Source organism: Heliangelus exortis, chromosome 18 (assembly GCF_036169615.1).
Source record: "Heliangelus exortis chromosome 18, bHelExo1.hap1, whole genome shotgun sequence".
NCBI classification, from domain to species: domain Eukaryota; kingdom Metazoa; phylum Chordata; class Aves; order Apodiformes; family Trochilidae; genus Heliangelus; species Heliangelus exortis.
Window position 1 is genome coordinate 11,664,188 of NC_092439.1, and position 27,864 is coordinate 11,692,051.

The following is a 27,864-nucleotide window of genomic DNA, read 5'->3' on the forward strand; positions in this document are numbered from 1 at the left end:
TCTGTGGCATTATCTTGACTTTCATTAGGGCTTCTAGAATTACCAGTGCATTTAGGAGTGGTATCAAGCTCACTGCCTTGGCAGGAAGAAGATACAGGCTCTGATTCAGCAAAGAAACCAAGAACATGAATCAATTATTTTGTACAATTATGTTGCTGAAAAGGGGTCTAAATCAAGTCTAGCACAACACAGGTCACCATTAGGGAGATCTCTAAGGTAGATAAGTGTATTTCTCTTCCTCCCCCCCAAAGTTTATAATTATAGGACTTGATCTTACAAAGATGGGTCAGAACTAAGAATCACAATAAATTAGACTCCCCAGATTCCACTGCAGCTACCAAAACCTGAAGTCATATCACAAGACCAGGTACTACATTCTTGAAGGAATATTCAGTTTTTTTCATTCAAGTTCTAATTTTCAAGTGTTGGTACCATGTTAATAAATTTTCAGGTATAAGAAACTAACACAAAGGATTTTTTTTTGTTATAAAATTCAAGGTATACATCACAGTTTTCCTCAAGTTCAGGTTGGAATTTATGCCAAAGATAGGCAGTGTTAATTTGGATTTGAACTTTACACATCTCTGGCAGCACCACTCCAGGGATTTACTTCTTGTTTAGAGCCTCTCTAAAAATAACTATTGGGCTATGCTTCATTCAGTATATATGTGTAACCTTGTAAGCTTGCCATGAAACTCAAAAATGTTAAGCCCTGAGCAGGTTGTCATTGGTAAGTAACCATCAGGGCATTTCTGTGCTTTTAAACAAGAATAACCAGCAGCTACAGCCAATGTGAAACATCCCATTTCTTGTCCTAACTCTGTGATTTGTAGACTTTGTTAAAGCATCAGAGTAAAAATAAATTTTAAAATTTACAAAACTTCCCCACAATCCTTAAAACCAACCCAGATATCAGCTCTTAAAACTATGACAGATCAGTCATTGTATTCTCTTCTAGGTGACAGAGAGGAGATTTGTGCAGCTCTTACCTCTTAAGCAGGAAAAAGAGGGAACAGCTAATTCCATGGGAATGCTTCCCACTCCTTCAGTCACAGGGTCTTGGAGATGAATGCTCCATGGAGAGGACAGGAGTAGTGAGTGACCTTGTGTCAAGCAGAGCAACAAACTTGCTTCTCCTTCCTCCTGGGGCAGAGGTGTGCTCCAAGCTTGCTGTCTTATCCAAAGGCAGGGAAGGTAGCAGCTGTGGGGATTCCTTCCTCACCCATGCTCTTGTGACCACAGTGGATGCTAAAGGGGCTTTGAGGCACAGAACCACTCTGGGGAGCAGGCCAGGCTCCCACAGATCAGAGGGGACTTGAAGGCAGAACTGGCTCCTCAACATCTTCATCAAAGTCCAACTTTGAGTCTCATTGATCTCACTGTGGACAGAGAACAGTCCAGTCCATAAGAGTTCAACTTACCCCTTTTGCTTTCCCATTAAAAATAAACACTAAATTAACTTGAGACTGTGCTAATTCACATTAGCATGAATCAGGAGGGTCCCTACCAAAGTCAGAAAAACGCCCCAGGTTAGTGTGAAGCCTATTACCACTAATTTAAAACAAGTAAAAAGAGACAGAGCCTCACCAACCTATGCCTCACACACCCACAGTAACATTTTTACTGACACTTGACCAGGCCCACAATTCAAAAGATCAAAATACATTTTTGTGAAATAGCATAGACTTTGCCATCCCCACACCCTGAAGCTGGTAAAAGTATTAATTTTACTGTCATGTAAAGAGCACCAAAAATATTTTACCAGCTTAGGCACTACAGAGACTGTACACACACTGGCAGCATGCAGTCCATGCTCACTGCAGCACCCCATTTCTCCAAGACACAATAAGTTATACCTGGCTGTGAAGCTGGCACAGCACAGTGGACATGGGGCACTTGTGCTCAACAATGTACATGCAGTTCCATGTGAAGTCATGTATATTGCATTTCATGGATTTATTTTAGCAACCCGAGTTTCCACATACTGATGTTAATGTTACAACAGAGAACAAGCATTTAGCACATCCAAAAATAGAAGGATAGATGGATGCAGAAGAAAAAAACATTCACAGATTTCCTGCACAGAGCCCATCTTTTCCCCATTGATGTGAGTGAGAAAAGTTCACTAGAGTAAGGCCAAAGGGTGTCAGTGCTGATAAATACACATTAAGGTAACAACTGTATTTATTTTTTAGCTTACAGAAGGAAAATATATTCCCTGTCCAATTTCTTCCTATTTCCAAAGGAAGAGATTTAAAACAAATGCCTGAAGATACTTCCTTGTGTATGAAGAGGACAGTGTGATACTGACAGAAGTCTGTCCCAGTCTATGAGCACATATTTTCAAGATGGAAATGTCTGGATTCAGAACTTTGGTTTACTTCCAGCAGTGGCAGGGAACATAATTCAGGACTGATGCAACAAACAAACTACAAACTCTAGTTCTTATATTTGTCTCCTGAAGGTGTATTTAGGGCTGAGCCTTCAAGAAAATCTGCAGTCTGATCTGGTCTACAGAGACACTGCAGCATGGGCCACAGAACAAAAGGCTGAAGCCATCAGTATATAGCACACAGGGTCCAGTTCAATATCCATAGAATCACTGACCCATTTCTATCACAACCCCTCCAGATACGCTGAACCCCCTGGCACAACCACACCACAGGCATTACAGCTTGCCTGGTCTTGAGAAGACAAATCAGAAACTATTCCCATATCAATGCTGAAAATCTACAGCATTTCCAAATGCATAGCTGAGAGAGCCTGTGATAGTAGAAGATGGTGTGAAGGTCATTTTGCATAACTTGCATGCAGCAATCTTGGCTTTCCTAACAATAGGTGAAGCAGCCTTCACACAGTGTGCAAACCTTTGGCAACACAATCTCCATTCAGCACGTGTGAGTGAGTGTGGGATGAAGAAAATAGACTCACAAGTCCTGGAAATCATCTCAGGAGGCAGAGCTGAGTACCTCATTAAGCACTACTTACTACTGCTTCTCAGCTCACCATCCCTCAGCCTTTCAAAATCACTTGTTTTCCAGTAAATCTGTTGAACAGTCATGGCTTTCTCTCCTTGATCTATGCAGGATGTTCCCTGCTCAGAGAGTTTGTTGCACGACTGCAGATGTCATTAAGTGGAAAACAATGGCTCTCCTTTCAATATTGGAGGTTTCAGGGCTAAAGAGGGTGAGAATGGTCCCTAGTGTAATACAGAAGAGCTTCCAGACAGTCCTCTCCCACACAGGTCCCAGCAGGAATTAGGATCATATCTGACATAGGGCCAGCAGAAAGAAGGAACCAAGAAATTTTAAAACCTTATTACTGTAAGCTTATTAGTGAAAACTGACCTAGCCTGCAACCATAGGGTGATTAAAATCTTCAGGCTTTTTCCAAAAATAGTGAGTATGGCACTGAACTCACATTTTCTTTCCAAAATGTCAATAACTTTTATCTTCTACATGCATTTTAGCAACATCAACAAGTGTATTATTTTATCTAAGACTTGATGAAAAACCCCACACTCATCAATAGGGAGGCAAATAGTGTCTATGAAGTGTTCTACTATTTATAAAAAATTTATTAAAAACTCTGAGAGACAATAACCCCTGCAATCAGACTGAGAGAAGCTGTGATTGTGGTTGGGCTGTTGTTGGTTTTTTGGCTTGGAGTCAGATTTGCTGAAAGGTGCAGCACAGCCACCTACTGCTGCAAGCCCATGGCTGTAAAAGGGGGGTCTCTCGATCTCAAGGGAACAGATCTGGAGCTGCTGGATAAAATCCTGGCACTGGTGAACCCCTCTGAACCCCTCCTCCAACCCACCTGAACTGACCTCGAGCCACTTTTTCGGTCCCACAGCAGCATCTGCTGGACGAGACATAAATTACATACAAGCCTTTCTGAAACGGCCTCGGTGAATTCAACGTTCTTTTTCCTCATCTTTCTATAAAGGAAAATTTGTTGGTGGAGACACAGAAAAAAAAATTTCACGGTCTTCAGTAAACACCAGGAGCCCCATACACTAGCAGCAGCAGGAAAAACATGTTGGAAAAGCCAAATTTTTCCCTACAGAGAGTCTGCCACAGAAACAGAGCAAAAAAAAGGGGGAAATAAATGGTATGGGGGTTATTATACTACAGCACAGATTTTGGGGTACCAATGACTTCAGTAAAAAAAGAAACAAAAAAGGACAGATAAAATGGAAGAGCTTTGAAGGCACTGTATGAAAGCTGTGCTGTGACCAGTGGTTCAGTATGTTGCTTACCAGAAGGAAGCCAGGGCACATAGACAGGAACAGGAGATGACAGAGGGACCATGATGTGATTCTCTGGCTGCCAAGTCCCTCAGTGCTATTCAAATCATCTCAGGATGCATGGCAACCCCCACCTAACATGCAGGACAAGATGAGAAACAGTCTGACATTACACATTTGCAAAGATGATTTGAAGCCACACAAGAGAAAGATAAGAAAGAGTAGAGGTGCCATACCTAAAACTCATCTGCTCAATGCTTCCTTCCTTTCACATTGCTGCTTCACTTCTGAATCCTAAAACAAATGCTCTTGGCTGCCACAACTGAAAGACAAAACCTGGAGAATTTCTATTTTATCTGTGGCCTGGGATTTGTGTTCTGTGAGGGCAGGAGAATCCTCATGGTTCACTGAGGACTGCTGTGTGCTGAACTCTGACTGACTGCTGGGCCAGGCTGGTTTTTTCAGTGCCAGTCCATCACATTTGGGAACAAACTTCTTGCAAAACACATTAATCCAGCTTGAGACCATTTTCTCACACGTGGCTCTGTATGAAGTCAGAGGTTTCAGCTGTCACTGTGGGGCACTGAAGACAAAAGTTTTCTTTTTCATGGGTTGATTACAGAGCAGAGCCAGTGAGCCTGTACCGGTGAAGCAAAACCTTTTTGTTGCGAATGTCTCTACTTGGTTTGCTGTCACCTGCAGGATTCCCGAGGCCGGAGCGCAGAGAATCCCCGTGCCTGTGGTACTGATCCGTGCAGTGCCCTTGGAACAACATTATCGGTACCACCAAGAGACGTGCTTGCTTTTTCGCTGTCAGACCACTGGAGGGCAGCATTTCTATAAAAAAAAGAAGACGCGAACATTAGTGCAGACGTACTTTTTTTCCCCATAATTTTTTGTATCTAACTCTCCCTTAGTCAGGATATCATTTCATACCAAGACAGCCGAAATTAATGAGCTGAGTTCCTACCTAGTGTAAATTCATCAATCTTGGTGGCAGCTGACATGGTATTGGCACCCTTATCAGCTGGAATTATCACAGAAAAAACATATTCACGGCTTGCAAAGATGCATTTCTGTGAAAAACAACAGAGTTTTGCACCTGTATGTCAAGGAGTCCCTGTGAGTTGCCTAAAGGTGGTGAGGATGAAGACCAGCTTAGAGCAAAGTATTTACACAACAGGGAGTCCTGTTCTTCAAATGGGACACTAAATGCTCCCATTACAGACACAAAAGCACAGGAATACAAACGTCTGCAGGGAGGAACGTGTGTCACACTGGTCACTTCATTCCTTTTGGAAAGGAAGCACGGTATGTGCTGAGCAGGCATGCTCTGTGCTCTCAGAACCTGTCCGCTACACAACTAAAGCCTTGAAGCAGCTTGCAGTGTAAAGGCAGCTGCACAAAATGTAGTCCCCAAGCACGCCTTTCAAAAGCTTCACAAATGCCAATTGAGTTAAGCAATATGCAAAAAGCAACAAAGTAATGTGCCTAATTAACAAAGCTAGACTTGAAGCCAGCCATTTTGTTTGAAGTACTTCCAAAAAGGATGTTAAATCCAAAGGCAAAGGCACCTCTGGAAGAAATAAATTAACATAGTGGGTTAATATTTCAAGCTCTGTGGGAGTGAACAGTGTGTATGGTGAGGGGAAGCAAAGGTAAAAATATCACAGGGTGTTATTTTGTTTGTTTATTTGCCAAGGACACTTTAGCTTTTGCCATTTATTTGTCACAGTATGCCAGAAAATATACAGGAAGACAAAAGCATGTGCATTGCATCACTGGATTTCCTAAATTTATCTTTCACTCACCTGCTTAATCTCAAGGTCAAGAGAAACAACCAAGTTGAACGAATGAATTATGGGATAGACACATTAATGAAAAATACCAGTGTTCTTTTCTCTTTAGTACTATGAGCAACCATAGGTTAAAGATTCCTCCTACCATAGGACTTCTCTGGTGGCTTGTTCTGAGAATGCCCTATATATGTCTTTTGTCCCAAAATCGGGTTTTTTTTCTGGTTCTTGTAGCTAAGAACTGACTGATAGCTTTCTGGTTCAAAATCTTAGACACCTGTCACTGCACAGGCTCAGGCCATCACAAAAGCTCCCAAGTTCCAGCAAGTACTATGCCTTGAATCCTTTCCAGTACTCATCTGTTGGCAGCTGTTTCCATCTGCTCTGTCTTGAACTGTTCTGCCTGGTCCCTGGGGAGGAGCAGGAAGATTGCCATGGTCTGAACTTGCTTGTTGTAAGCTGGCTGCTCATGTTTTACCTGAATCTGTCATCTCACCTCATATGCTCTCTGGCCTCTCTTTGCAATAAGAATTCCAAGTTCTACTCTGCATCAAAGGCAGAAAGAAAGCTAATCCTCACATGTGGATGACAAAACATTATTTCCTCTTTTAAGGACAAATAAATATTTTTAAAAGGAGATACAGAAAAGATTGATCAGATAATTTAATCCTCAAAGCTGCTGGGTATGTAGTGATTACTGCTTGTATGTTTTGTAGCTGAAGCAACATCTCTTTGACATGTCTTCACCTTGTGGTGAGGGAGGACATATATATATATATATATACACATACATGCCTTCAAGCACTCCATGACCATGAACCTTACTTACAGCCTTAGTCTGTTTGTTTTTCTGGTAAACCACAAAATGAAGAATGAAAGAAACAAACGTAAAACGTTTGGATCTATTTCCTTGCATCTCTTTCCTTGTCTTCTGTTTTAGATAGCAATAGTTATGTTTCCAGATGTGCAGCTGAACCTTTAGGAACTTAGGTTGGTTGAGCAGATGCTTATGCACATAAGGCTCCTCTATTAATTTGTCTTATTGCCATTTATGTACTTGCTAATATGCTATCTAAAAACTAACATTAATTGGCCAGGGGTAATTAAAAGATTTTACTTTTTCTTCACCAAGATAATTAGTTTTGTATTTTCAGCTCTGAAAGTTTAAACTCACATTTCAATACACCATCTCTAGCTTGATTTCCAGCTGGAGCAAATCCTCTTCAAATCCCTTGGGCCATCAAACAGGTGTGGCTGAAAAGACAAGCCTTGGAAAGAAAAGGAAGATATTTATGCACAGAGCACTTCAAAGCACATCCCTAAATATAAGTGAAGCTGTGTAGATCCTACCCAGACTTAGATTGGGGAAGGGGGGACAAATAATAAGATAAACAATATGACATAACATGGTAATGAAGCTGAAGAAGACTCCATTAGCAATCTAAATGCAACCATTTGGGTTTTGTCCCAACCAGAACTGCATAGAAAGAAGGCCTTTATTATGAGTTTGAGAATTGGGCACCCCTTTTCACTCATTCCTGCACAGGAAAGCCCACAAACATACTATTGTAGGCTCTCTTATAGGATAAGGATCCACCTTAGAAGCACAGGAAGGTCCAAATTTGCTTGAGAACTGAGCAAATCTAAAGGAAAATGCACTTCTGATTTTTTGTTGGCCAATTTTGAACATCCTGTGCCACTGTGATCTTTCTCTGCTTCTTCACTGTTCCCCAGCCCTTCCTCTTTCTGGAATACCTAGAGGCAAGGAGTACAACTGCAAAACCTGGCAGAATTCACAGATGAATATGACTGAACCAGTAAACAATGCTTAAAAGTGCAGTGTCTTCAGAACAAGCATGTCACTGTGCTTCATAAGCCAAAAGGTTTAAATACAAACCTGCTGCAAGTCTTGTATGTTAGCAGGAATCCCAGCCACGATCTGGAGGGCTGGTACAAAGGCTTTCCTGCTCCTGGAAATGGGGTGGAGCTGGACCCTGTTCCCTGGGTCATTATAGAGCATCCCAGAAACAGATGGCTGAGGACAAGCTAAAAGAGGTGCCCTCTTGCCACCATTTGTCCTGATCCAGCTCTCTAACTGGAACAAAAGGCTGCTGTTGCTGCTGAGCCACGGGCTCAGGCACAAGCCAGGATCAGGAAATCTGCATTCCCAGCAGCTGGCCCAAGATTTGTGGCAGAAGGTGGATTTTGCTTTCCATTCAATCACACTTATGTTGTATAAGCCCTGGCTATTTACAAAAGAAATGCAGCAGATTTCATCCTTAGTGCCAGTTATTTAACTAGCATCACTGGAACTATTATACTTTATATCTCTTCATATGCAGCATACAGAGAATTACTTCAACAGGATTAAATGTCATATTTCATAGGAATGGCTGCGTAAATATTTACAAAGCAAGAGTACAGCAAAGACATCTCAGTTATTGGATTCATGTCAAATATTGAAAAGCTGGGTTAATCAAGGGATTTAAGAAATGCTTTAAACCTTTGACTCAGCATTGTTGGGATTTATTTTAGCTACTCCTACCTTTCAACACCCAAAGTTTTACAAAATGTTTATAACAACAAAGATTTACAGGCCATTTTCCCATTTGCCTGAGAACATTTCAGACACTTGCAAACCCAGAGTAGGCTGAAGAAGTAACAGCTGTGGAAACTTAAAAATTCGATAAAAATAAAGCTCTTGCTTCAGTTTTAAATAAAAGAAATAAATATTCTCATTATTTTGATGTATTATAGAAATAGCTAGCAACAGGCAAGCATTTATATTGTATAAAATGGAGCACGTAATATACTCCTCAGTCAGAAACAGACAATAATTTTTTTGTACATACATGAAAAAGATATACTTAAGACACTGAGAACTGCATGCCTTGTTCAAGACAAGGCACGGGCTTCCTGATCTGTGTGCTGTACGTAGTGTATGTCAAATGCATATGTCTGAATCTATGTGTTTGTTGCTCTGTTCATGCACCTGCAAATTTGCTGACATTTTTTAAAAATGTGGTGACAACATTAATAGGGTTTTGTTTCAAGAAAAAGCTGACCAGGTCAGCCTCAGAAAGTCAAGGACCTTCTAGGACTCCCCAGAATAAGTCATCTAATATAATAAAGCCAACTCAGTAGCCATTTCTGAAACTCCAGTTAGAGTACATGGCAGGAGCTAAATAGTTCAGATCAGTGTGTGCTCATTTACTGTTTGAGTAACACCTATTTAGTGGCACATTTTTGTCACACGTTGACATGAATCTTCCAAACTGTATAAGTTGAATTGTCCTTGTCACCAGCTGCTTGTTTTGCTGGATCATGCCTGGATCAGCAGGAAGCAGGGAGATTAATCTATACCCTTCTGATAACTACACATTGTAGCCAAGTGGCACTTCAGCCAAGTTGTATGCCTTACTTCAGTTACTTAAAGTAGATTTTGCTCTGATTTAGCCCCACAATTTTTTGAGGAACGATTACTTGTTTTGGGTAATCAAAACCCTCATCAAAAGTAAATCCTGACATTTTTACTACAGCCTTGACAAGTGGCTAGAAATTCACAGTTTCAGATGTATGTGCTCCAAGAGAGGCACAGAGGCTGATGCACCCAGCTACATGCTGGATTCAAGCAGGTGCTGGGTGTAGGACAGACAGCTCAGCAGTTGTTTGCAGTGCTTAGGAACCCTCTTGCCAGGAAGGAGCCATTTTCTCTTCCCTTACAGGACAGGCAGTTCAGAAAGTTCCCTAGTCCTCCAGCAAGCAGCAGAACATTCCTTCCACCACCTTGTCTTGCTTGTGTGTCCCATCCCTGTCATCAGAGTCACTCAGTTACATCTCCCATAAATGTAAAGCAAAACAAAACAGATTCAGATGGGAGATTATTTTTCCTAATGGAGTGAGTGAAAACAAATGATGACTTCCAACATATCACAATATTTTCCCAGAGCAGCTTCTATTCCTCTCACAGTTTGATGTGCATCTGTGCAATACTGACATTTCTAAACCAGCACTCTATCTGCAAGGATAGATCCTGCAAGGATTTACAAAACAAGAACCTTCACTCACAATCAAATCCTAGCCCAGTACAAATGGATGGAGAATAAAATGCAACCCAGCAGATTTCTCAGCTCACAGCAAAGCCATGCAAGAGTTGAAGAAATGAAGTACACTCTCAAAAAAATTAGCTAATTAAGAAGAAAAAATCTAGCTAGAAAAAAGTAGTATTCAATCCCAACCTCTGCTGCTCTGGTTACTCATTAAAAACAGAAAGACTCCTTTGAAGCAGGCTTTGGGCTACACAGCTCCTCAGACACGCAGCATTTCTATGACTCCCTGAGTCAACATCAAGCACCAACCATTTTCTCCTCCATTCTCAGTCTTTCCACAGAAAGCTTTCATCCAGCTCTTGATAGTTCCAAGGGGTAAATCTAACCTTTCAGAAAAAGTAATATCATCTACGCAATTGCATTTGTTTTTAAATGAGCTTCAAGGACAAGGTGAGTACATTGCATGCTGAAGTGCACCACAACTTCCCATTTGAAGACCTCAGACCAATGATTTACAAGGATCAATATTAACAGATAGAGCAACTCCCAGCATGATGTAATCTAAGACTGATAAAGAACTGCACTGAATTACTCTTGCCATGAATTTAATAAAAGACAGCACAGACTGAATTACAGCATTCAAGCATTGCTAAACTGGTGTTTCAGCCCTGGCTGCCTTTTATTTTGAGATTATAACTCCTACAAATAAAATCTCTCCCTCTCAGCTTCCTCCAGCTTTAAAACATTTTGAATGTGTTCTCCAGGTGTATTCGTAATTGCACATAAAGTCACAGGTTCCCTGAACATCTCTTTTCCCTCTTCATATTGCTGTACTTGTTAGAATTAGGCAACAAGCTTCTTGCTGTAACCTTTTTCTGTTAATATAAACTGGCTGATGAGCTCAGATGAGGTAGGCTTAAATTTCAGGAATATGTGCTTCCTTAACTGTCATTGTCCTCACTAGGAACCTTAGGTGAATGAAGAGGGGCACAGCATTAGGTACTTTTGTTGCAATAGTAAAGCACCAAAGCAGGAAGCAAAGCTTCCCTATGTGCTTTCTGTGCCTATACAACACTCTGTGATTTTGATCTGTCAATCTAGCATCTTCTGCCCATGGTACAATATCTTAATACAGAAATAAAGATTTTAAAAAATAGTATAATTTCATTCCAAAGCTAAGAGTTACTAAGTGTAACATTAGGGGATATATGCTTGGTCATCCCCCCCCAATGAGAAGAAAGTTGCTTTGGAGATAGATTAGAAATCACCACAGTTCTCAGCTAAAACAGGGGGATTAAGAAATTAATAGCGTCCAAACCCATAGCTAGACAGACAGAATTTAGTAGACAGAATTTAGAGGTCTGTCTGAAAGACAACCTCCCTTTCATCAGATATTATTACCCCAGGGATGCTGAACCATTGAACAACAAAGGTGATCCCAGGACACCAGATACAGAGGTGAAAAAAAGGACATACTCTTCCTGTGTCATCAGAACACAGGAGACAGTAGGGTGACCTAAGATAAGAGATAAAATTAGTAAGGGGGCTCATTCTCTTTTTTTCCATTACATGGTAGTTTAAAAACTAAAATAGATCTATGACTTAGAGCTATTCTTCCACTGTCACCATTAAAAATGTTGATTTAGAAGAACAGCTGAGGTTATAAGCAGACCAAATGACTTTATGCAGTTCTTTGAGCAGTCCTGTTACTCTCCTTGGTAGGAGCTGTACAAGTCTGGCCAGTCAGAAGGCTCCCACAAAGGAGACCTTTAGAAAGGCCTTTCTAAACTCTACAGATTATTTTGACTGCCTGTGAAAGATTTTGGTCAGCCTCAGCTCAAGGTAGATGATCATCAAAATCTCTTACTAGTTGTGAGAATCATCTTAGGAAACAAAATGTAATTCCAAGGCCAGTGTCTTCATTGACATTTTAAGAATCTCTGATCACATCACCTGCTGCTGCTGCTGTACCAGAATCCCTTTTCAGACAGACTCTGACCTAGGACTGGTGCCATGCCTCCCACAGATGTCTCCCAGCACTATTAATGTTGGTTTAGTTCTATTTAAAAATCAAAACCTAGTAATGTTCATTACTAATTTAACTTAAAATGACATGAGATATCACAGAAAAACTACCTAATTCCTGGATATACACACACACCTGTACATTAAGTCCTCCCTGCCTAACTTCTCTTTCCAGTGCAGAAAGGACACCCAACAGGGTGTATATAGAGGACTGCTCTTAGTTCACTGACAAGGGACCTAAATGTTCACTCATTCACTCACTTGTTCTTCAACTTCACTGAAGTCAATGGCAATACATGAGTGACCAATTGCATGATTTTGTTTCAGCAGATTATTATGTAGTTTAGGCACATCTAAAGGCATGGAGAAGACACACAGCTATTCTGAAAATAAAAAGACTGAATGTAGATACATCTGATTGTGGCAGATTCATTCATATATTAATCCCATGTGCACAGGAGATTCCTTGGAAGTTTTTGCACAGTGAGAGGAGAGCCCCAGAACCTGAAGATGGAGGCTTCTAGTTTGAGGTATCAAGTATGCATAAGTAGTTATTCTGCAGCCAGAAAGAATCTTTAAAGATGTCAAACATAAACCAGAATAAAAAATAGTTACAATATTGTTATTTTTCAGTGAAGCTATGGGAGGAGAAATACTACCATACAGGTTTGGATTAACCAAATTTCTGTTGAATTTCCTGTTGGCAAGTTAGATCTTTTAATATGATTTGATTTTGTTGGCTTTTTTTGTCTATCATAGTGTCACAGTTCTAGACAGTAACTAAACTGTGACAGATGGTCTCTATTGTTCCCCACCACCCTCCCAGGGGAAGATGAAGAAAGGAATAAGGGAAAGAGACTTTAAGGTTGGAAGAAAAAACTTACATAGGTTAAATGAGGTAGTAATAGCCTATTACAAATCTATATACAGATATATTACACCTGCATTATTTCTGTCAATGAGCCATCTTTTCCCTTCTTAAGGTCAGGCTTGGGCTCACAGAACTGCACTTTTGTGCCCTCTGTCTGGGAGTTCTTAAGGATTTTAGATAGCAGTGCTTGTGATTCTCAGATTTCTTCCTCTGTCATCAGCCTTTCCCCTTTTATACAATTCCTGTGCTCAAGTGGATGCCTGGCATCTCTTCATGGAGATTCTGCCTCCAGTTTATGCCAGCTGAAGTGCAGGGTTGCCATGGTCTACAGACCCACTTTCCATTTTTTCTTTCACTGCTGATAGCAGTAACATACTCCCCATTTCCATGATCACCCCTCTCTTTTACCCCAACTTAAGTGCAAATAGCACCCAGCTCCTTCTACCCCATCATCTTTGAGACCAACCTGCCAACATTTTCATAGGAAAATACATTTTTTAGGCCTCTTTGGTACATCCCACTACAAAGTTCTCTGCACCCCAAATATATGCAATGCTTCTATGCAACCCAAGGAAGCTGTGGATGGCCAAACATCTGCCCTTGCAAACCTGACCACACCACTCACTCCTCAGGAGCCCTCCACTTGTTCTTCAACTGCTCTTCCAGTACCTCCAAATCTTTGGCTTCCTTCAAGGCTCAACCTATTGAGCACCAGGTCCTCTATATCACTTCTGCATTCCAGCAGCACTCCTCAACCATATACCCTTCAATTACATGTTTCTTCACCACATTTACTCATCATGAAATGACCTCCCATAATTCATCCACAATGGCTCAACTTTCCAGGCTTTGCCATAAGCCCACTCCTCCTGAGATGCTGGATGCAAATAAAACAAAATATAGAACATGTCAGCATACCTCTGTTGCTTCCTTTCCACACAAACATCTCTCTGCTGTTCTTCAAGCTCCTCGCAAGGCAGGAACTGGTCTTCTTATAGATGTGAAACTTCACTTTGGCATTCTTTGCAAACTAATAAGAATAAAAAAGGATAACAACATGAATGCAAATTGCAGCCTCCTTCCACCTAGGTATTAGGGAAGAAAAAAGTGAGCAGCAGAAAAGCAGAAGAAAAGGCAGAGAAATGCAGCAGGTGTGTGGGCCTGCTGTAGAGGTGCGATGCAGTAGGAAATGAAAACCCCAGGCATCTCTGTTCATGATGTGAGAAGTTTATGCCTGGGGAAATCTTGAATTTTGCCTCTGCCCTTCACTGAGTCCAGCCCGCAAAGGACAAGAAGAGCCATGACTCATTTCAGTAGCTCTGGGAAGGGTTCCCCGGAGCCGAGCGCAGGGCAGCACTACGAAACCCGTCGCTGCCCGAGGGTGACCCTTAGTGCGACCACCGCTCCGCTGAGCCAGAGATTGCTTGGGACGCCAGCGGAGGCTGAGGCCGCTCTTCCTCCGGCTGGGGTTACCGGAGCGGGGAGCTGTGTCCCAGCGCCGGTAAGGGCGCGGCGGCCGAGGAACCGAGGGGACCGGGGGGAGCTGGGGACGGCGCCCTGGGGGTGCGGCCGGCGCTAGGACCCGGCGAGCGGCGGCGGGGCGGGAGCAGCGCGCCTGCGCGGCGCTGTCCGGCGAACGGGAGGGCTGCACCGAGCCGCCCGGCAGCGGCTGCGGGAGGAGCAGCGGCAGCGCCGCGGTCCCCGCCGCCCGCACCGGCAGCGCGCTCGGCCCGGCCCGGCCGCAGGGGCGGAGGCGGCACGCGGCGCTGTCCGTTCAGCACCGGCGGGCGCCGCCGCCCCGCACCGCGGGCAACGTGCGGGCACAGCCCCACCGAACCCCAGCAGCGGCTGCAGGCGGTACCGGCGCCCACCCCCGCCTCCTGCCCGGCTCCCCACAGCCCCGCACCCGGAGCACCTGTGGGCAGCGATTTTTCTTCCCCCCCCCCCCCCCCTTTTTTTTTTTTTTTTTTTTTTAATCCCCCCTTCCCCTCCCCTTTTTTTTTTTTTTTCGGTGCTTTTGGCCACGTCCAACCAGGGAAGGGCCCTCCCCCTCCGGCACGTCCCTGCGCCCCGGCACCGCAGCGCCCGCGCTCCCGGAGCATGCCCCCCCCTGCCCCTCCGCCGCGGCTGCAGCTACCACGGCCCCCGAGTGTCTGACTTCAGACGGCGGCGGTGCAGCGCCGGGAGCCACCGGCACCGGCGTCCCCTCGGAGCGGCCCCCGGGGCGCAGAGCTGGACGGAGCCCCTCACCCCCTGGAGCGGGCCTGGATCGGGGCTCGGTTTAGGCACCGACTGCCGCCGAGCAGCCGTCCCTTGACGGGCTTGCTGCCTGCCGTGCTTGCTTGGATGAGTCTGCGACATGCCTAATAAGAGACGAGATGGGCCAGGGCGACGAGAGCGACCGCATTGTGATCAACGTGGGAGGGACTAGGCACCAGACTTACCGCAGCACCCTACGCACCCTGCCCGGCACTCGGCTGGCCTGGATCGCCGAACCCGATGCCCACAGCCACTTCGACTATGACCCCCGCACGGATGAGTTTTTCTTTGACCGGCACCCGGGCGTCTTTGCCCACATCCTGAATTACTACCGCACTGGCAAGCTGCACTGCCCCGCGGACGTGTGCGGGCCCCTGTACGAGGAGGAGCTGGCCTTCTGGGGCATCGATGAGACCGATGTGGAGCCCTGCTGTTGGATGACTTACCGGCAGCACCGCGACGCCGAAGAGGCTCTGGACAGCTTTGGTGGGGCACCCCTGGATAGCAGTGCTGAGGACGGAGACATAGATGGCACCGGAGACTCTGGTGATGGTGAAGAGGAGCTGGAGATGACAAAACGCCTAGCACTTAGTGACTCCCCAGATGGCAGGTCTGGGGGCTTCTGGAGACGGTGGCAGCCCCGCATCTGGGCACTCTTTGAGGATCCCTACTCCTCCAGATATGCAAGGGTAAGCTATTCAATCAGCACCCTCATCAAAACACTCCAACCTCCCTTGAGTCCCACTTCCTCCCAGCATCGTCAGGGTTATCTTCACTGTGAGAGCAGAGCAGAGCAGCCACCCATGTGTGTGGGCAAACAAAAATCATGCACGGGCTATGGGGACATAACCCATGCTCTCAAGCAGGCCTCATGCATGAGGCACGAGTGGAGACCAAGGCATGAGCTCAAGTACTCATACGTGGGCTTCCAGAGACCCTTATTTTGAAATAGGCTCCTGAAAACCCACAGCCAGGAGCAGGGTCCTAATCAAGGGCCATGGAGGCTTCCATTACAGCAGGTTGTTTCTTTCCATGCACAGATATTTACAGTCATCTCCCAGGAAAGAGAAACTCCCAGTCCAGCCCTCTTACGGGCTAAGGCTCTCTCCCCTTTATGAGCTGGGAGAAAGGATCATGGGAGCAGGCAGTCCCTGGGAGGCCCAGGGATTTGGAGAGTTTCTCAGCCTGGACTGGAAAGGGAGTCTGTTCCTCTTTTCTCATACATACCATATTAAATATTTATGATCATGCTTCTCTGAGAATGGGTAATTCAGTTCCTCACTTAGCTCCTCACTCTGTCTTTTCCCTTGTGGGAAATGCAGAGTATTAATCAGGGGAGAGGGTTCATTCATGTAGAAGGGACACTATTTGACAGGTTTCTTGCCTGGCTGCTGAAGGACAACTCCCCTCCTGGTGCCTGCAGTTGTTTTGGAAAGGGAGTAGCACACTGGTGCAATTCACAGCATAGCTGTGGATAAAGATGGTCTTAAACAGTCACCTGACTCCTCTGACTAGGTGCCTTTCATGCTATTACCTATGAGGCTAATTACATTAATTAGGGCCTAATTCCCCTTCTTAAGTCAAAAGTAAAGAAAACCTTTACTTCAGGAACAGCAGTAGGCTTAACTCCCAGGATACCCATATTGGTAATCAGGAAAACATGAAGGATAGTGCCTTGCCAAAGAAATTGGTTTGTATAGGTTTTACTCCACTCTTAAAAATACCTTTGTTAAGGCATAATTGCTGCCAGCCCCAGGTTGGCATGAGTGGTGCTTTGGTGTGGGAGGATGATCAGTGTTCCTGAGGAGGATCAAAGAAATGAGATGAGATTAAGGAGCAAATTGGATAGATGGATGAAAGAGAAGAGGAAATGCAGGGACAGGGAAGCTGGTCATGTATGAATGGGTGGTGGAAAAACAGCTGCTGGACTTTTGGTCTGAGTGGAGACCTTCAGCAGGGAGCTACCAGGTCTGCAGACTGAATGAATGGGGAAAGCTGGAGCTGAGGCTGGAGTTGTATCTTGGGGCATTTCTAAAGCTTCTTGTTTGCATACCCTTTGGACACCTCCTCCCTGAACAAAGAAGTTAATATTTTAAATGAATTCCTTTAAACAGCATAGAGGATAACTGAATAATAAAATATTTACCAAGAGATGGAAGGATGATGCTATTGAACTGCAGCTTCTAATTCCTTGATTTCTGCCAAGGGAGCATGGAAATGGAGAGAGAAGGCTGGAGGGTATCATTCAGGTTTAGTAAGCTTCCTCCAATCAAGCCCAGTGTTAGCAGGTGTTGATTTGAACAGCTCATCTCTCTGGTGCCCAGGAATCTGCTGGTAAAACACATTTCAAGTCAAATCAGTGTGCTTGCCCAAGATTTTGTGGAATGGTGCAAAAGCCAAATTGATAATGTTGTCCCAATGAAAGGGATACAAATTGAGACTAAAACACCCTCTTGCTTAGAAGCATTATGATATTACAAACTCTACAAGGTTATGAATCCTATTTTCTGATTCTCAATGGGTGTTTTCATATAGGAATAAGCATTTTATAAGGTAATTTGGGTTAAGTTTGTTTGGGATTTTTTTTTGCAGTGGATGTTATACCATTTATTCACAATTACATGTTCGTACCTAGTAGAATTCAACCCTTGATTTTCCTCTAACTTGTTCTTCCCTTAAAGGATTGTTAAACTAGAGAAATACAAATTCTGAGCAAAGTTAAAGTGTATACTGAATATTTAATGCATTAAATATGATTCTTTAACTTGTATCTATGGAGACGTAGGCCATATGCATTAATATTTTGCATGAAGGAAGATAGCTCTCATCACCAGCACATCCACACACTGTCCATTAAGAAGACATTATAAGACACTTAACATTTTGTAATAAAAGCCATATGTTATGGTTATGGATGTAAAAAGAGATGGAAGTTTGATTTATGCTCCTGTAACCTAACACACACATTGCAAAAAGAGCTCAAACTCACAACAGCTAATTTACAGTAAAGTAATTGATTGCATCATTAATAAGTGAATGGCATATTAAAGCAACCATTAGTAAAGTGGAGTCAGGCAACAAATCCACCTTTACCACACTCTTGTGTACACTACTTTCAACTACAAGCTGTATTCAGTCACTCAAAAAATTAAATTCACGTTGCTATTTTGTCAAAAAAAAACTCCCAAAACCCCACGAAAATTGTCATCCTGATTGTATCTGAGAGTTGTACTAATGGTAGTGGTTATATATGTGTTTGGTGTTTACATATGGCTCCAAATTGTATGTCAAAATAACTTCTTCCTATAAGCATCAGTTTATATAACCATTATACTGTTACACTTGGGCAAGTAAAAGGAATACAGCATATGGCTATTAAGATGAAATTAAAACCTGCAGATCTGAATAAAGCAAGATTTCCCTGGGCTGTATCTGGTACACTAATTCAGTGAATGCTTAGGGAAAGCTCAGCATTTACCCAAACCTGGCCATTCTTGAAGCATTTTGATGGACACTGCTTACAGGTACATTTGACAGTTTTTCTTCATCAACACTTAACTGGTACTAAACTACATCTGATGTCATTGCAGATGGCCAGGGAAGACTGAAAGAGCACTTGTGTATGTTAGGCAAAATCAGCTAACTCTGCAAATTTTGTCTGTTTCTAAACTTATTTTGATAAAACAGAACCTCTCAGTCACTAATCATCTTTAGGTGCAACACAGTCAGAAGCTTTTTGTTAAATGATGGCTGAGTTTAATTAAATCCTAGTCTTCTAAATGGTAATTTCTTAAATAAGGTCAGTCTTTCCATAAAGGTGAAACACTTGGAAAAAATGCATGATCTCCTAAGTCTGTAATAAGAAAAGGTAGCTTGTTTCAAATCACAGATTGCCTTAGATACCTACCTTAGTGTGAGATAAATTGGGTGTTGCATTTCTGTGTCACTTAAAGAATCCTCATTTGGATAACAGAGGCAAAGTCTGGTATGTGGAGATCTGAAAGAGTAATAAATAAGGTGATAGAAAAGATCAGATTTACAGATACCTGGTACATAGGCATCTAGGTGGACTTTTGAAAGCATCTGATCAGGCAGCTGTGTATCACTGCATGTCAGTGGATATTGTGCACCTAAATGGGCAACATAGTTCTTTAAAGCTTATTAGAACTGTCTTTTTTGCATCTGCAGGGAGCTTTGTAAATTTATTTTTCAGAAGTAGATGCAAAGGGGGTAATGGAGACACACACAAAACCACACAGATACTAAAGCAGCATATCTGGGAGTTATGATGTAATGGAGCTCCTGCCTTCTGCGCTCATTATGCTTCATAGACCTCTCAGTACACAAATGTGTGAAAAATATTTTCTTAGCATGCTGTCTCCTTTATATTTATGTCTGCTCATGCTGTTCTTATGCTACCAGAACTCCCACTGACTTCCTGGGGAGTTTGGCCTGCAGGTATCTAACATCTTGGCCCCCATCCTTCTTCTGCTCCCCAGCAGGGTAAGGTTGTGTTTGTGTTAATTCACAGTTGTTAGGTTAGTCAGTGTTTGGGAATGAGGAGCTCCCAGCAGAAATTCTGTGCTAGTGCTCACGTTCAAATTGGACAGTTAAGCTTCACTAATGAACCCTCAGGAAAGCTTTTGTAGTCCTTCCAAATAAACATTTTTACTGTTTTTAAATAAAAGCTGGTTAGGGTCCTACGGATAGTCCTCAACAGCTTGACTTGCCATCCTGGCATATGCTATACAGCTCTGATCTGCAAGAGGAAAGGCAAAACTCTCACTCACCCTTTCCTTGTCTTCTCCCTTCACATCCTGCAGGAGAATCTGCTTTCCTCAGTGGGTGATTTTTGAAGGACAAGTTTCTGACACTGAGAAGGAGACAGGAAAAAGAATAGCGGGGAAAAGATGAGAAAAAAGCACAGCTCAGGGATTTCCTCCAGCTTTCTTTAAACATTCAAGAGCATTTCAACCTTCCTGTGCTCATTGAAACTGATTTTTCTCTATCTAAATTACATCCTTTAAGTACAAGACAGCTTATGGGATCCTGATCCTACTGTCTTGAGGCTTAGAGGCTGGGGTGATTTCTGCTCATCTTTTACTCTGGCCCAGTACAGCTAAACTCAGTAACTGTGAAATGTATCAGAAAGTGGGAATATTCATCACCCTTCACAGGAGACCTCATCCTGCAGCTATCTGACACAGGACACAGGGGAGCTGCTCCATGGCCAGTGCTCTGAGTGGATTGGGAGAGGAAGAAGGGGAGCTGCCCCACACACTCTCCCCAACCCACATACACCCTACTCCTGGGGGAGGGAGTTCATCAAAGGGGCCCTGATGGAGCTGTGCTTCTATGTTGGGCCTTTCTGCAAGATCTCCCCTGCAGAGGCATAGCTAATCCTGCACTGAAGCTGGCTGCAGGCTTTCTCACCATATACTTTGACAACTAACAAGACTGCCTAATTTTAGCTGCATTACAACTCTGGAAAAATGAGACTCTTTCTAGGTTAAATGAAGTTTCCCCTGCATAATAGAATCATGTATAGATACCTGTTAACTACCATTCTGTCATTCATTATTAATATGATTCCAAAGATTCGGTTTTATTCCTATTTCCCCCATCAAGAGCCATGTTACTGCAAATCCTTATATAACCTATTATTAGGTATGGTATAGTCTTCTCTGCATCCTGTCCAGATTTGCAATGCCAGTAGAGAGTGTTCACTGCTCACATCAAGTCCCATGTTCTGTTCCTATTGAGTTAGCCAAGGTGGGAGCAAGCACACTCAAAAATAACTCCTGGGAATTGTCCCTCTGGCTTCAGAAGTAATAAATTTTAAAACCACCACCACCACCAAAAAAAAAAAAAAGATCATAGCAACCCTGCAGAATCATGACTTCATTGGTTTGATTTGTTAAAAAACACACAGGAAGATACAATGTCTGCCCAGAACATCTTAAAATCTCTTTGAAGTCACAGCCTCACAGGGAGATGAGAGAGATGATGTTATCCACTTGACAAATGTATGGCTGGCTAGTACAGACTTAGCAGTTCTAATTCAAGGAAGGCTTTTAAATTCATTTGCCCGTTTCCTATTTTATTTCTATTATTCTAAAACCCTAAAAAAGAACAGCATCTGTTGGCATTTTCTTTCTTTCTTTTTTTTTTTTTTAATCTTAATTTTAATGTTTCTAGGTTACAAAATTTACTTGATTTAGCCAAGGCTGTGATTGTATGGATCATACCATCATATGCATACACATATATATATGCCTTCCTATCACTGCCACCTCCTACAAAGCTGAGTGGGATTTCCATATGAGGAAGGACTTAAAAATTAAACCATCCCAAAATACTTCTGAAAAGGTAACCTTGGTGGCACTGAAATCAATACGAATTCAGTGACTGGTTTCAGTATGATACTTGGTCCCTTCTCTCTTTAATTCATTTCTGTGTGCCTTCAGTTATTTTCTTTGCCCTTCTCTTGACATTTGCTATTTTAGTTTTGGTTAGGAAAAAAAGGCAACAAAATACTCATATTCTCTGTTGATATATCATGAGATAAAGGATAAAGATCTATGGATCAATTTTAATATTTCTATTTTAGAACTGCTCACAAAAATGTGATAGATTAGACTATACCTAAGAAAACTATTTTTCCATCCTGTTTTTCCTTCTGCTGTGCAGTCTAGTATTCAGTGGTATTCATCCTTCCTATTTTTAAAAATACGTGACTGATCTGTGAATATTTATGGTAGTACTTTACTGAAGTCTATACATACTGCCTTTCTTTTAACATAAGAAGAGATGGTAGCAAATCAGCAACAGAGGGCCCAGCCTTACTGTTATTGAAATTATGTGCCAAAATTACCACCGACTCCAAGGATAGAAATGAATTTTCCTGCAGTATGGTTCAGGATAACAAATTAATTGCAGTGTACTGCTTTTTTAAACAGACACATTGCATTTTTCCATTCCAAAGCACTGAAGCGCAGTAGATCTTAGCAGTTTATTAAGAACATACATATTCAGATACACATCTTCATAATCAGTTAAAGACATGAGCATCTTTAGTACATTGCATCAAAACACAGAGCTCTAATACTGACAAAGCTCTTCATGATCTTACTGGCATTTTTTACTGCAAAGGACTATAGAATACATCCCTATTCAAGCCACATGACTTCAATTAATATTCAGCTAAATCATATCCAAGCTCTGCATTTCATGATAGAAAGGACAGGCAGGGGTATTCAGATTTTTTTTTAAAAATTGTCCCTAATTGATAATCAACTGTGTAATTCTTCCCCTTGCAAATGTAGATGGCAAAACTGAGTTTCCATTTTGTACAGGATTGATTTTATGAAATTTCAGTGGATGCTTGGGGAGTAAGACTAATAGAAAAGCCATTTTAAGATCTTTGCAATTTTATTACAATTAGCTTCTCAGTTACTATATGCTGAATTTGATCTGAGGAAAGAACAGTATTAGAAGGCTGACTTGGCTTTCTCTGCTGAATATTGCATTACATAAATATGTGATTCACTCCAAATGGTACACAGGAGTGTTAGGATCAGATGAAATCAGAGAAATCTATGAATCTATGGAGAACCATCCCCTCCCCCTGGAATATAAACCGAACGCTGTCATTTCTAGAATAATTTTTACATCTCTCTCCTGTGCTCAGTAATAGCTCAGATTTTGCTGTCTTCACTCCTACACTTGTAGTGATAGCTTACTCCAGGAATATCCCCATTTCCTTCAGGCTGAGAACAAGGTACTACCCAACACAGGTAAAGGTGAGAGGATCAGGTCCTGATTGATTTTCATTTCTTTCGCGTGACTCACAAGACACAACGGGGGCTCTAATAAATCACGCTATGAAAATTATGAATAAATCTCAGTCCAAGGTTTTCTGCAGTGATTGCTTATGATGTAAGACCCTTTAAAAAGAGTGAATTAAAATTGCAGTGTAATGGCCCTCTGTAAAGGCAATAAATCTCCCGTTTCGGTGCACTGCGGACAGCCAGCATTGTGTGTGCTGCACGAGCTACCAACACAGGCACATGCTGCTGGCACACGCTTACGTAATTGTGTTGATAGTTCAGGAGCAGCAGTGAGGCTTAGCACTGCCAGATTTACTTTAAGAAAATGTTTGGTCAAGACCGCTGTGGTGTTGTGAGCACATGAAAAGGTTTAAAATATCTTCCTGGCTTTTTACTTGAAAACCCAAGAAAGAATGGAGCTTTTAAGAAGCAGTAAGATGGATTATTCGGTTTTAAACAACAAAGGCAAAATCTATTCTACCTCAGTCCAATAAACTTCCCACAGAAAAAAACGTATTTAAAATATTACCTGAATTTCCCTATTCAAATGCAGAAATATCTGGTCAGTTCAGGTTGCTTATCATTTGATACGCATTAGAAATTCAGCTGCAGATTTCACTTGGAAAATTCATTCCAATAAGCCTCTTCTGTTTTTCAGTCTGGATTCTTGCAGTCTTTATTACACTGGATCAATTGACAGGTATAAATGGTGGGAGCCAGTTTTGTGATTTATCCAATTGGTAATTAAATGAAAAACTTCAATTGGAATGGTTCTAATTTGATATCAGCCTTTAAAAAAATGAATAGGGAGAAACCTCTAAAAATGCTGAGCACCTATAACCTCCAGCAGAAGGGGGGTCATGTCTTAGAGCAGCAAAGGACATGGGCAAGGAGTTAAGAGACCATCAGGAAAAATCCCACCCCAACTCATAAGACCACTGCCACTGCTACCCCTGATTTTAGTGGGATCCAGCCAGAGACCCAAGCAGATTTATTCCAGGCAAAATTTTTCAGGACAAGGACAATTGTGTAATTGCTATAACACTCAATGCAAAAGGGCTTGCCTTCACAGCTGCCTCTGAACTGTACTCTAAAATTAAGACAACATGATATCAGCCACACTGTGCTTTTCCTGTTTCTTTTTTTTTTTTAGCATGGATCTCCCCATTACTTACAGTGTGGAGTTTTGCAAGAGTGACAACGTGCCTTAGCACTTCTTGGGAATGTGTCCTGCATACTGCAGAACTGATGTTAACTCAGGCTTTTCCAGTAAAACACTTTGTGAGGTCAAATCAAGAACAACCTAACTGTGCTATGATAGCTCAACCAATACCAGACAGAGTTAGCTGCTGAGAGGTAGTGGGTTTTGTTTGCTTTTTGGGGGGGCAGTAGCATATCAGCTTACATCTGCATTTTGCTTAAGCAATATTGAAATTCAGTGTTCAGCTGATAGGAGTTCCATGTTTATCCTACCAAGAAGTCCCAGAGGTGCGAGTGATTTTATTAAAAGACCTAATGTAAATTTCACAACTGTATAGATTACTTGGAATGTTAGTTATGTCTAAGCAGCAGGAAATCAATAGTGCAAAAGTGCATTCACTGTTCTAAAGAAAACATCTTTTGGAGAGCCTGCTCCCCTAAGAAAAGAAACTCGTTTTACCTTGTGAGTGTCAGTGACAGGAAAATGAAGTTTGACATTCAGTAGCAATTTTGTAGCATCTTCAACTCCAAAACACAAATTTATCTTCACGGATGTACTGCCATCAGCTACAGCAACTGCTAAAACTGCGTATTTATTGTCCTCAAAGGGTATTTTAGCTAGGGCAGCTTTGTTCTAATTAGGCGTTCTTTAAAATTAATTCAGAACAGTCCACACATGTCCACAGAAATATACACTACATTATGGTGTGACCCTACTAGAAAGCAAAAAAAAGGAAAAAAAAAAAAAGGAAACCTAAAAAAAATCCCCAAGACCTGAGATTTGGACAGATGACTGCAAGCAACTGCATTCATGCAATTTATCAAGCAAGCATTTGTTAGCAGATCTGCCTGAAGTCATTATCTGGGCACCCTACTTGCTTGCATGTTTGCTCTGAAGAATCCTTGTAGGGTTTTCAGCTAGCATCTACATACAGCATGCCAGTAGCACAAAGGCAGGCCAGGCTGGTATAGCTCAGCAAATGAACATTTGTAATGGCATGACCACACAAACAACACGTTATATTAGCTCATTTGGGTATGATTCAGCCCTCCTCAATTTCTATGAAATTTTCCTACTACATAATTTTCAAAATTGGAAACCAGCTTTTCTCAAGCTACTTGCTTTGCATTTCTTCAGCTCTCCCTTACTACATGTTTATTGCAGTAACTAGCACAGTAAGGTCTCTTGACACCCCTACGTGCTTATTGCTACAAAACCAGCAAGCTAACAGTAAGCATCTCGGAGAAGAATTTACTCTATATTCAGGTGTAGCATTTCCCAGCCCAGCCTGGACTGGAGCACCTCACCCAAAGCAATAATTCTTCACAAGGTGCAGAGCCTATCAGCTGCAGCAGCCAGCTCCAAGGCAGCAGGGATGGTCACCCACCACCTCGCTCCAGTGTCACAGAAATCCACCAGTCAGGTGCTACATCTTCACTTCTGAAGACAGACTCATGAAAGGATGTAGGCATGAGAGTTCAAACTTGCAATTCCCTAAACACTAACCCTGCTGATACTATTTTTTTAACTGCATGTTAAAATCTCCCAGTGCCTGCAGTATTGTTTCTGCCTGTGTCCAGAACTGCTTTTGTATTGTGGAAACTGCCTTATATCAAAGCCTTGTTAATACCCCTAATTTTTAATTTACTAACAGGCAGTCCTTTAAATGCACTTGCCAAATACACACTGAATATAAGCTATTGGCATAAACACACTCAAATGAAAATAGGAGATACAAGTAGTGTGAAACAGTTCCCCGGATGCAGTAATCCAGTGGCTACAGTTGTTTGGTTTTGTTATTGGTTTTTTTTTTTTAATTAGAAGGTGAATTTTGAAGTTTAATATCTTCCTGTAACTTCAGGATTTCAAATTTTCATCTGTCTCTGCTGAAGAGACTTCCGTACTTCAGACAGCTGCATAACAGTCCAGGCAGTTAGTGAAGCTGATCCAGTTTGCACAGCATTTACAAACTGATCTGCTGGGTGCAAGGCACAGCAGCATCTTCTGATACATGGAACTAAGCAGTTGTTCCTGCCTGGTAATTCTGGGCTACTGAATTCACCAAAAGTGACAGCAGGGAACAGATACATGCAGTGATGCTGTCAGAGACACCATAACTTTAGTGTGTGGTAACACTAGGATTTTTTATTTCAATCACTCACTAGTTCAAAGCCAGTTCCTAGTAGGAAATAGCTGTAGTGTCATCATCATGCAGCAGACTCCAGGCTGAACCATGTACAATGATTTAGTGATGCCTGTGCAGCCTCTGTGGGGAAGGAATGTGTGTAACACACACAAAAGTACTGGAAAATAAACTGAAGTAGGTGATAGGCAGAAGCAGAGAAAACTTTTTGACTTCAGAGTCTGAGCAGTTCTGCTACACTGGAAAGCAAGTTCCCAAATCAGTGTAAGGACACATCACATAGCTTGTTTTGAAAAGACCTACATTTTCCAGGGCTACCAATCTGTCACTTTGCATTCACACCATTTAAATATCATTCTTAAAATCTTTGAAGACTGCCATTTCATCAATATTTTAACATAAACATATCGTAATTTAAGTGAGAATTGATCACTTACATTTTAATATTTCAAAGTGAATTATGACCTTTAAAGAAAAGTGATCTAAATGAGACTATTGCCAGGATAATTTAACTTGGAAAAGCCCTAGAACAAGTCTTTGCAAGATTGGGGCCTTTTACAGCACATGCACTTCAACTCGGGCGCTAAAAACCAACACCAAAGTGATCAATAAACATTCTAGCTCTTAAATTCACTGTCTTCATGATACACATAATACTGGTTCAAAATCTGAGTGGAAACTGTGAAGGGTATATTGTTAAATATCCGCCTCTACTGTACTTTACCTTATATAGGAGACTTGCCAGGGGCTCTAATGAAGCAGAGGCAGTTTTACAGCTTTACCATCTGTTGTCAAATCTACTCCAGCTATAAGAAAAACACAGTGGCATTAGAATTTAGAATTGACAAATATTGAAAAAAAATATTTTCTTTCATTGTTTAAATAGCTTTGTCGTGCATTCTAAATAACAAAATGTTTAGACAATAAATAAAACATTTTAAAAACTGATTTAATTTTTAAAAAAGATACAGCAAAGGAATAATGATAGCGTTGTTCTACAGAACAACAGAACAAAGAGGTATAAATAAAAAATAATGTTATATTCCACACCCTTCAGCTTTAGAGTTTACGTCAGGTTAACTTGCCTTATTTTTATATGAAGAAGAATTAAAAACAAACGAACAAAAACACAACAAAACACCCTTTGAAATATGAATAGGATTGAAATTTTTAAAAGTGCTGCATCTAAGCTACCTGATACAGGACATTAGGACAAAATTGTAGAGTACTCAGGAACTGAATCTTCCTATCCTTTTTTTCCATCCTAAGTAAGGACCCGCAGGTTAGAACTCCAAAGCACACTACAGTTTACCCTCATTTATGTGCAATGGACTAAAAATGAATACTTAATATTTATATGAATCATTTTCAGTGTCAAGTACGATGAAGCTTATAAAAATAGACCCAAATCAGGCAATCAGTTTAAGACTCGGTGGGTAAAT

The 27,864-nt window shown here is 41.9% G+C and overlaps 1 protein-coding gene and 1 long non-coding RNA gene across 6 annotated transcripts in view; one reads left to right on the top strand and one right to left on the bottom strand.

The window, feature by feature from the left end:
- Positions 1-13,933: 13,933 nt before the first annotated feature.
- The window catches only part of LOC139804422 (uncharacterized), a 76,360-nt gene continuing 62,429 nt past the window's right edge, over positions 13,934-27,864 (bottom strand). Inside the window, exons 2-7 of the long non-coding RNA XR_011729378.1 lie at positions 27,147-27,228; positions 20,040-20,122; positions 19,157-19,246; positions 17,396-17,580; positions 15,696-15,812; positions 13,934-14,020 (exon numbers count right to left, since the gene is read on the bottom strand). This is a non-coding gene — a long non-coding RNA (uncharacterized lncRNA). The remainder of the gene's footprint in view (positions 14,021-15,695; positions 15,813-17,395; positions 17,581-19,156; positions 19,247-20,039; positions 20,123-27,146; positions 27,229-27,864) is intronic.
- KCNC1 (potassium voltage-gated channel subfamily C member 1) overlaps positions 14,985-27,864 on the top strand; it is a 114,876-nt gene continuing 101,996 nt past the window's right edge. For all 5 annotated transcript variants that reach the window (XM_071761661.1, XM_071761657.1, XM_071761660.1 and 2 more), the window contains exon 1: positions 14,985-15,938. In XM_071761661.1, coding sequence (XP_071617762.1) covers positions 15,369-15,938 — 570 coding nt within the window. In that variant the 5' untranslated portion in view covers positions 14,985-15,368. The remainder of the gene's footprint in view (positions 15,939-27,864) is intronic.